The sequence below is a fragment of the Sceloporus occidentalis genome, unplaced genomic scaffold (assembly GCF_023333645.1).
Source record: "Sceloporus occidentalis isolate IW3139 unplaced genomic scaffold, rSceOcc1.0.p SCAF_2, whole genome shotgun sequence".
Taxonomy (NCBI): domain Eukaryota; kingdom Metazoa; phylum Chordata; class Lepidosauria; order Squamata; family Phrynosomatidae; genus Sceloporus; species Sceloporus occidentalis.
The window spans coordinates 73,294,548-73,304,625 of NW_028316982.1; the positions used below are offsets into that span (position 1 = coordinate 73,294,548).

At 45.2% G+C, this 10,078-nt stretch overlaps 1 protein-coding gene across 3 annotated transcripts in view; it reads right to left on the minus strand.

Annotated features, from left to right (window-relative positions):
• HSPA12A (heat shock protein family A (Hsp70) member 12A) overlaps window positions 1-8,539 on the minus strand; it is a 77,089-nt gene extending 68,550 nt beyond the window's left edge. For all 3 annotated transcript variants that reach the window (XM_089510010.1, XM_089510009.1, XM_089510012.1), the window contains exon 1: window positions 8,327-8,539. In XM_089510010.1, coding sequence (XP_089366136.1) covers window positions 8,327-8,354 — 28 coding nt within the window. In that variant the 5' untranslated portion in view covers window positions 8,355-8,539. The remainder of the gene's footprint in view (window positions 1-8,326) is intronic.
• Window positions 8,540-10,078: the final 1,539 nt, after the last annotated feature.

The following is a 10,078-nucleotide window of genomic DNA, read 5'->3' on the forward strand; positions in this document are numbered from 1 at the left end:
CCAAATAGTCTTCTCTATGTCTCCGACTGATGCAGTGACTGAGGATGGCGTCTCTCCTCTCGTGGCCTGTCTGGAGTCGGTAATGGGCTGGATGAGGGAAAACCGACTCAGCCTGAATCCAGAGAAAACGGAGGTACTTGTGATAGGTTCCCCTGGTCCAGGAATGGCGGTGGTTCCACCTGTCCTGAACGGGATCACGCTTCCTGTGAAGGACTCCGTGCACAGTCTGGGGGTGCTTCTCGATTCGTCGCTTCACCTCACGGCTCAGGTGAATGTGACGGTCAAGAGCACCTGTTATCAGCTTCGGCTTATTCGCCAGCTGCGCCCATATCTGGCCCAGGGAGACCTTGAAACGGTAGTACATGCTCTGGTAACCTCTCGATTGGATTTCTGCAATGCGCTCTACATGGGGCAACCCTTGTACCACACCCGGAAGCTACAGATGGTACAGAACATGGCAGCCAGACTGGTCACTGGCACTTCCAGGGCCAGTCATATTACACCTGTACTTAAAGATCTACATTGGCTGCCTATTCGCTTCCGGGCGCAATACAAGGTGTTGGTTATAACCTATAAAGCCCTACATGGCTTGGGCCCAGGATACCTTGAGGACCACCTCTCCCCATACATTCCACCCCGCACATCTGGGCAGCAACTACTGAGGGTCCCAAGGGCTAGATTAGCCTCCACAACAAAGAGGTCATACTCCATCATCGCCCCGACCCTCTGGAATATGCTGCCCATAGAGCTCCGCTCGGCCACCTCCCTGGCCCAGTTCAGGAAGGAGTTGAAAACCTTCCTGTTTCGATCAGCATTCCCTGATATAAGTTCCAGCTAGTTCCCCCCCCCCCCCCCCAACAGCAGGGGTAGCTGGCTGGTGGGGGTTTTTAATATTGGTTTTAACAGTTGTATTGTATTTGTATTGTTGTCTATGTTAATTTTTGTTTTAATTTGTTGTTGATACGCTGTATTGTTTTGATTGTTGTTCACCGCCCTGATCATAGGAAGGGCGGTATACAAATAATTATTTATTATTATTATTATTATTATTATTATTATTATTATTATTAGTGAGGCCTGATTTGCTCTAAGACTATTTCATTTGTTTTTTAACAATCTATGGTATCTGTAGAACTCTACTCCAACACATTTCAGATGTGTTGATTTTCTTCCTTGGCCAGCTTTTAGAGACATACATAGAGCATTATATGCCTTACTAAAAGCATAGCTGTCTTGACAGATGGATGACTCAGGCTAAATGAATTATAAGCTACTTTCTAGTTGTATAGTTTATTGACAGTCTAATCATAATCAGGGTAAAAGCCCTAATGCCATCACTTCCATAAAGTACAATTTCACTTCTTATGACTACCTTAGTTCTGCTGGTATAAGTACCAATATGATTTTCTCATTGAGCTGTGTTCTGCTTTTTCAAGGGGAAATGACTTGGGAAGAATCTACTGTAAGCAATAACCTTAGCTTGTGTTTAAAAGCTGGCTTAATAGTGGACAGTGACAGTTCTTATTCATTGGTCTTTGACATCTGAATTAATGTCTGTGGAAACAAGTAGGTATTTTACTGGGACAAAAGTCAGACCTATATAATTCCATTCTGGAATGAACCAGTCCTTACTCAGCCCAGTATATTAAATTAGAGGCTTTGGCTTTGAAGACCAGTGTTTGATGGAGGATTGGAAGCCACAAATTATGCATAAACACATAAGTATATACATAAATAAATGTACTAATTTATTTACTGTTAATGCCATGCCCCAGATTGCTTTTCAAAGTTCATTTAATTCAATTTATTTACACATCTGATTAATTAATCCACTCTAATTAATTAATATCACCCATCCACCTCCAACACCCACAACTTTTTCCACTCATGTCATTGCTCTCCTTTCCCCTCTATTCTGCTCTGAATTCCTATAGCATTGAGAATCTTACAGCTGCTGGAGCACCTTTTAGATGATGTTCTCAACTTAGCTCAGAGCTTGGGGTCCAAAGAATCCTTGCAATGGACATCAAATCCTGAGAAGCTGTACAGTAGTTTCTGAAAGATGTTTAACAGCAGGTGGGACAATGCCTGTGCATCTGATTAATATGCACAGTAGCAGCCAATGTGGCAGTGGCAGCAGAAAATCAGCAATAAATTTGGCTACAAAGGACTAATGGGAAACTATACAAAATCTCTTGGGGCCCATGCAGCCCAAAGGTTGTGCATTCCTACTTGAAAGTTACAAAGGCTGTATCTACCCTAGAAATACTGTAGTTTGATACCACTTTAACTGGCATGGCTCTGTCCTACAGAATCCTGGGATTTGAAGTTTGGTATTATGCTGGCTATTTGCCATAATAAATCAAATGAATTAATGAAGTTTGATGAGACACCAGCACTGCTTTGGCAGAGAAAGCTAAAGACCTTGTAAAACTACAAGTCCCAGGATTCCACAGGATGGAGCTACAACACTGTAGTTGCACTGGTGTCAAATCACATTATCTCCACAGTGTAAATGCACCCAAAGAGTTTTCAAGCTGATATATGTCCTAATTTTGCTGTGTCAGTCTCTTCAGCATAGAAAGGAGAAAGGGGGGGGGGAGAATGTTGCAGCACCTTTAAGACTAAATGGTTTTTATTTTAGCATTAGTTTTCATGGATATAAACCCACTTTTTCAGACATATTTCTTCTGTGTAAAACATTATCTTATCCTACACTGGATGCTGCTACATCTGAGGTATATTCTAGCTGTGGTAGACAGACGTCCTTGAATTGCACTTCCTTAAAGACCACCCATGAGTATTACACAGCAATAGAACTGTCACACCATTTTTTGGTCTAAAGAGGTCAGCGAGAACAGGCTTTCCTTTGGGGGATTGTTATAACAAGTCAGGTAAGCACTATATTTCAACTCTAAGATTGCCACACTGAACACCAAACAACTAAGGCCATCTCCTAAACTGACACCACACTCAAAGCAAATGAGTTACTAATGGGTGGGAAGCAGGGTTAGTTTTATCTGAAGCATCTTGTGTATCAGTTTAGCTGTCTGTTCTGCTGGAAAGACTGCAGTACTATAGGACGAGGGATCATAAAAATAATTAATGTCTAGTGCCTACTGCAACATCTGACTGCCTCAGTGTGATTTAGCAATGCTTTGGCTTTGGAGCAAAGCTTACTGCAACAGATTTCATCACAGTCTTCTGAACGCAACATAATTTTTCATATTTTGTTCAAACATTTGGGCTGTTTACTGTGTCAAAGAGAATAAGCCACGGCTCAGCATTTCTGTTATGACAAATGAGTACTCTACTGAATCATGTCTTTGAGTACCACAGAAACCTCCCTATGTACATTTATTTTAGCATCAACTTATACAAGATTCAAAAACCACATAAAACGAAAATGCAACATCCATCATATGACAGCTAAGTAAACTGGCTTTTCCATTTCCCCCATTACTACAATGTTACTTCTCTGGTGTTGAAACTATTTACAGGGGAAGACTCCTATGCAAACTGGTATGTGAAAAGGGGATTTAAAAGATCTATTCTCATCCCCGCCATTGAAAAACCAGGGGAGAGAGAGCAATTCCATCGCCCTTTCTGTACATACAGAACAGTCATCGCTAAGTGTACCTTTTCTATTTTCACAGTTCATATCCTTCCCATTGCTTCAGATGTCCTGCATTTAAATGACTCAGTTATACACCACACACCTGCATCCTGCATACAGATGAAGTGGCTGTTAGAGACTCAAGTCTCTGTGACCGCCATAAAGGACTATGCAAGGGTAGTCTTCAAAGCTTCAGGCTTTTCCATTTTCTTCAAAATTCACAGCCATGAAACAAATGACACTTGCTATGTTGCTTCATGACTGCTCTTTATGAGTTTCTACTATCTTAGTACTCAAAAATGATGTGTGCCAGACACTAGTGCAGGCCAGCCACACCCAACAGACTGCTGCTCTGTACACCAGAAATTAAGAATTGTCAGGTTACTGTGGGAAACGCTTGAGGGGACATATACCTTATACATATACCAGAGCCTTGGGGCATCTGAGTCTGGTCTAGGATTGCTTTCAGTGCATTTTCCAGTCCCCTGCCATCAATCTAGTTATTAATGGGATTCAAGAAAAGGGGTGTGATACAAAGAACCTTTGAAGAAAGAGCATCCTCTCAGTCATATTCAAGATGCAACAATATTTTCACCCAAGTCAGAAATGCAAACTCTATGTATCAGTCTTGCCAAAAAAAGGGGGTGTGTGAAAAAATTCCTGAGTGAGACAAGTTCTCTCCTTTGCTAAGTGTTACAAAAAAGGGGTTTAAGTTGTGCATGTCACAGAGACTAGAAAGTACAGTTGACATACTTGGTTTTAATGAAACACATTGGGAATGGCTGAAAATATATGCCCCTCCACATGTGGTTGGACTGTAACTCCCATGATATCTCATCATTGGCTATGCTGGCTAGGACTCATGGTAGTGGCAGTCAGTAATATAAGTTGTAAATTGTTAAGTGCAGGCTTTTAGTCCCTAGAGTGGCATCCCATAGAGAGACCAACAATTTAAGTGGTTGTTTTACTAATATTCATCTCCACCAAGAGATGTTTATGTGTATGACTTAATGACTCTTGCCCACTCAAGACCAAGGCATCCCTTTGGATTACAAACAATATAATAAAAATGCATCATTGCTGGGTAAATCCATTATTCCCCAACTGTTGAGGCAAATGTACCTAAGCTCAAAAGGAATAGAGGAATCCAAGGCAGGTAAGCAGATGGTGCCATAACTCCTGCCAATTGAAAAGTCCTGCATGACCTGGCTCTGCTACATCACTGGAAGGCCAGATGTCCATCAAAATCTGTTCCTCACCCTTTGACTTAAAGGTGTGAGTGAATTATTAAAAACAGGCAGTCCTGCAGCTGAGTTAGAGGCTTCCAACCATTTAGAATTCTCCCTTGTCCAATTTTAAAAGACTGTAAGTTTGTCTCTTGCCGTAAGATACTACCAAGTGCTTGCACTGTCAGATATAACTAAGGCTGCATCTACACTGCAGAATTATGCAGTTTGTCACCTCTTTAACCGCCATGGCTCAATGCTATGGAATTCTGGGAATTGTAGTTTTATGAGTTATTTCATCTTCTCTAGTTAGTGATGTCAAATTGCATTAATTCTGCAGTGTGGCAGGTTGCTAAGATGATGGGGTGAGTGGTTCCAGGACAGATTATGCTCTTGCCTTTCCCCAAGGGATGGTTCCTTTTTAAAATAAGTGTTACACGTACAGTTCTTACATTGACCCTTGGATAAGTCAACACAGGTTTATGGGTCAATTTCTAGACTTATACAGTGAGTTTTTCTCTGTTCTGGATCCCCCTACATAAGGGAAATTCTGCGTATGCTCATGCCCCATTGCAAATAATGGTGTGTGTGCTTGCAGCGTGACACTGTGTGTGTGTGTGTCTGTGTGTGTGTGTGTGCGCGCCATGGGCACATGCGCCATTTGTTTTATTGCCACACGGCTTCAGCGTATGCTTGAACCCGTGTATGGTGCACCCGTGTATGGCGCGGGCACACTATACATGAGTATATACAGTGTCACAGTGTGTGTGTGTGTGTGTGTATGTGTGTGTGCGTGTGTGTGTGTATATATATATATATATATATATATATGCACACACAGTATATATTTTCCTGAATAGCCACTCATTGGAATGGATCATGACATTGAATACCCTGTAACCCTATAAATTTTCTCATCTCTGATTATTTTAATGGATATTTTTAATGTTTAATATTTTAATGTTGAAATGTTAGTTATTATGAAGTTTTAAGGGAGGGAGGCAGGGAGGGAATAATTGGTATTACTTTTGTATGGTATGGATTTTATTGTAAGCTGCCTCGATCCTGACGGAGAGGCGGAGTAAAATAAACACCCCACCATTGGGGGAAATTGGAAAGGAGGTAAGAAAACTGCAAACCCAACCAAACCCCAACATGTGCCATTGTCCATTAGCAACAATGGAAAGAATGTTGTTTGCCTCCCTCTCCTCTGCTTCCCAAACAATAGCTGTCATTTCTCCTCCATCATGTCAGCAGCTGTACCTGACACACACATCCTTCCTCTGGAGGAGGAACCCTCCCTCGCCCTTTCTGCAAAAGATCTGCCAGAGAGGGGGAAGAGGGAGAATTTAAAAAGCCAGGGAAAACCAGCAGCACTTTTGCTGCAGCCCCGCCAGGGCTGGGAAATCGCTGCATTGCCTGCAGCCCGGCTGAGCCTCGGTCCAGCGCCCCGCCCAGCTGCAGAGCATCTTCATCATCATCTTCATCCTCCTCCCCAGGAGGGAGGCCTGGGATTCCTCCGCATTGTTTTTCCACCTGGATCCTATCGCCCGCCGGCTCTCTTCCCAATCTGCTGCAGTCCAGGTCTGTGCAGAAAAAGGAAGCTCACTTTGGATGGGGAAAGCTTTCCTTTGCAAAGCTTCTGGAAGGGCAGAAGGCAAAGGGGAAACTAACCCACCTCACAAAACAGACACACAAATACACACACACACACACACACTGGAAGCAGCCTCCTCTCCAAGGATGGTCCAAATATGTGTGTGTCAGGTCCATCTCAAGTTCCAGCAGGTTGCATCCGCACTGCAGAAATAAATCCAGGTTCGGCCCCACTTTTTCTCAACAGCTCTGTTCTGGCACCCGAGCCTTCTCTGTCAGAGAAGTCTCTCCCAAAAATACCGTCTAGACTCAACTATAAGTCAATCTCATGTATAAGTCGAGGGCAGGTTTTGGGGCCAAAATTATGGATTTTGCTATGACCCCTGAATAAGTCAAGGGTCAATCTTAGGGGCATGTAACAAGGGATGTAAAGGATGAAGCAAAGGAAACGATGCTAAAGATCTTTAGAAGTTTTGACAGGCATAACTGTTTGTGCTCACCCTAAAAGCCGGATGGATAAGAGAGAAGGGGCTGATACTTCTTTTAGGTACTCCAAGGAGAGACTAAACTCTCAGCTTGCACCCGGGCATGGTTCTTATTTTTGATAAGAGTTAAAGTACAGGAGTTACATTGACCCATGGATAAGTCGACCCACGTTATGGGGATCAGTTTTTTGACTAAAATTTCTAGACTTATACATGAGTCTATACAGTACACAACCAGTGTGGAGTTAAAGCGGCATCAAGCTGGATCCTTTGCTGCAGTGCAGAGGCAGCCCGCTGCCAAGAACAAGGGGAGTCCCAAAGCAGCCGCTTGACACGGATAGCAGAGATCGGGGCTGCTGGACTGGCAGAGGAGTCCACACATGCAGAAACCCAGGATTGGACCTTTTCTGAGAGAGAGAAGGGTGTGTGTTCAGGTTGAGCCCTAGAGCCAAACCGAGAGTAATGTTGCTTCCATACACATGTCCAATCTCAGGATTTGTAGTTTCACAGCTCTTTCACCTTCCCTGCCAAAGAGTGCCGGCGCCTGACAGGATCTGTCCTCCATTTCCAAGGCATGCCCTCCTTTTTCCAACACCGGTCCTCCATTTCCAGGACCTGCCCTTCTTTCCCGAGACCTGTCCTCCATTCTCAGGATCTGCCCTCCATTTCCAAGACCTCCCCTCCTTTCCCCAAGATCTGCCCTCCATTTCCAAGACACATCCTCCATTTCCAGGACCTGTCCTCCATTTCCACCTTCTGTCTGGGAGGAATGCCCAAAATCAACCAACAAAAAACTCCTAACCTTTGGAGCATGGCTCAGAAACACGAATGTCCATTCCTAGGTGTGTCCTGATCTTTCCAATGGCCAGGTCTTCCCTTTTCCTTCGGAATGCCCTCCCTTTGGAGCAGGACTAAAGACGCAGGGCTTCGCAATTCCTAGCCAGGGCTTGGCCCTTGCCTTGGAGAAGGTCCTCCATTTTCCTTGAGGCTGCCCTATCTTCATCATCATCATCACTACTATGATTACTAATTATTATTATTATTTATTAGCATGATTACTATTTATTACTATTATTATTACTTCTATTATTTATTATTATTATTACTATGATTACTATTTTTTTTTATATCCTGCTTCCCCCCCTCAAAATACACACACACACAAGAACAACAACAACCTGGGACTCAGAGGGCCTTGCAATTTTTAAAACACACACACACACACAGAGCACACAAAAGGGATGCCTTTGAGCAGAAGGAAAAGGGCTGCAGTACTGGAAGCGATTGCTCGCTGGAACCTGGAAAGAACCGAAGCAAGAGAGTGGGAAGAACAGGAGTGTCCTCCATTTGGGGGTGGAGGACCTCCCTGGACCCCAGCCAACCATCCAGCCAACTCCCCTTACCTGCCGCCACCCCTTCGGTCCCGGCCATGGCGATGAGGCGGTGGCTTCACTGGGCAGCCTCAGCCATGGATGCTCTCTCTCTCTCTCTCTCTCTCTCTGCGATCCCTTCTTCCCTCCTCCTCCTCCTCCTCCTCTTCTTCCTCCCCTGCCTGACCTTGCCTTCGCCTCTCTCGCTCCTCTGCTGCTGCAAAGCCCTGGATGCTCCTCCGCTCAGTCTTCTGCAAAGGCAATGGCCCCTCCTCTGCCTGCCTGCCTCCAGCCCCATCGCCAGGGAAGGAGGGGGAAGGCAGCAGCAGGAGGAGGAGGAGGGGAACCAGCTGACAAAGGAGCCCCCCAGAGCAGCCCTCTGGGGAAGAGCAGGCACAGGAGGAGCTCAGCTCAGCTCACCCTAGAGGGGGGGGGGGCTTGGGTTTGGAGTTGCTTTCTTTAAGGGATCCTGTTTCTTACCCCTCTGGGGCTTTGCTTCCTTCTTTGGATGGCTTGGGGTGTCATTTGGTGTTGTAGGGTTTTACCCCAATCCATGGGAGCAGCCTGCTTTGAGGGTGGGACTCTGGAGACCAAGGTTGAAATGCTCTCTGCTCAGCCATGGAACCCACCATGGGCAAGTCACATGCTCTCAGTCTCCAAGGAAGGCAAGGGCAAACCCCCTCTGGACAGATCAAAAGACCCCATGATTTCTGTTTCCCGAGCTATGAAAGCCACCATGGGCAAGTCACACACTCTCCGCCTCAGAGGGAGGCAAGGCCAAACCTCCTCTGGACAAGTATGTAGAGAGAGAGATCTGTAGCACCTTTGAGGCTAATGGAAAAAAAGAAGTTGCCAGCATGACCTTCAGTCTACTTCCCCTGAACAAATCCGATTCCTGCTCAGGCATGAAACCCACCGAGTGACCTTGGGCAAGTTACATGCTCTCAGCCCCAGGGGAAGAAGGCCATGGCTAACCTCCTCTGGACAAATCTGGCCAAGAACACCCATGATAAGTTTGCCTTAGGGTCACCATAAGTCAGAAACAACTTGAAGCCACACAACAACAACAGCAACAAACCCGAGTAATTGTGGCCACATTCCCATTTGTGGCTGTGACAGATGCTCAGGGGGATACTCAAATGGCTGTGGCCAAGGTTGGACTCTACCCTGACAGGCAACTAGCTCCTTTGGTTCCTGCTTCTGATTGCTTGGGTAATAATAATTGCACCTGGATCATTGCAGCCACGTTCCCATGTGTGGCTGCGCCAGATGCTCAAGTCGCTGCACTGTGTGGTTAAGGCCTTATCTGCCATGATGGGAGGCCAGTTCATATGACAAGCCAAAGCAATGGCTGCAGTGACAGCAGTGCGGTGCCCCATCTGCCCCTCACAGAGGAGAAAGATAATTAGTTTTGTTGGAAATTGATGGGGGGGATGGGAGCAGAACACTGCCATTAAATAAAAAGTGGTTAGATGTGTGCTCCCATGCAGCCCTGAGCAGTGAACTGACATGTGTAGCACTGCAGAGAGAGAGAGAGAGAAAAAGGGGGGATGCCATCCATATTTCTCTATCCATGTTTGTACAGTTACATCCCCCCAAATGGATATCCAGTGGTGACAGAGACTGCAAAGAGTGCTGCATTGCTCATTATTAATGATGCCATAGCTATTCATGCTTGCTGCACAGCACAGCATAAGAGCAACCGAGGTGTGCTGCATACCATTTGCTAGGTTCACTCTGAGTCCTTTAGGGCCCAATATCTCTGCAACAAGAGCAACACTGGAA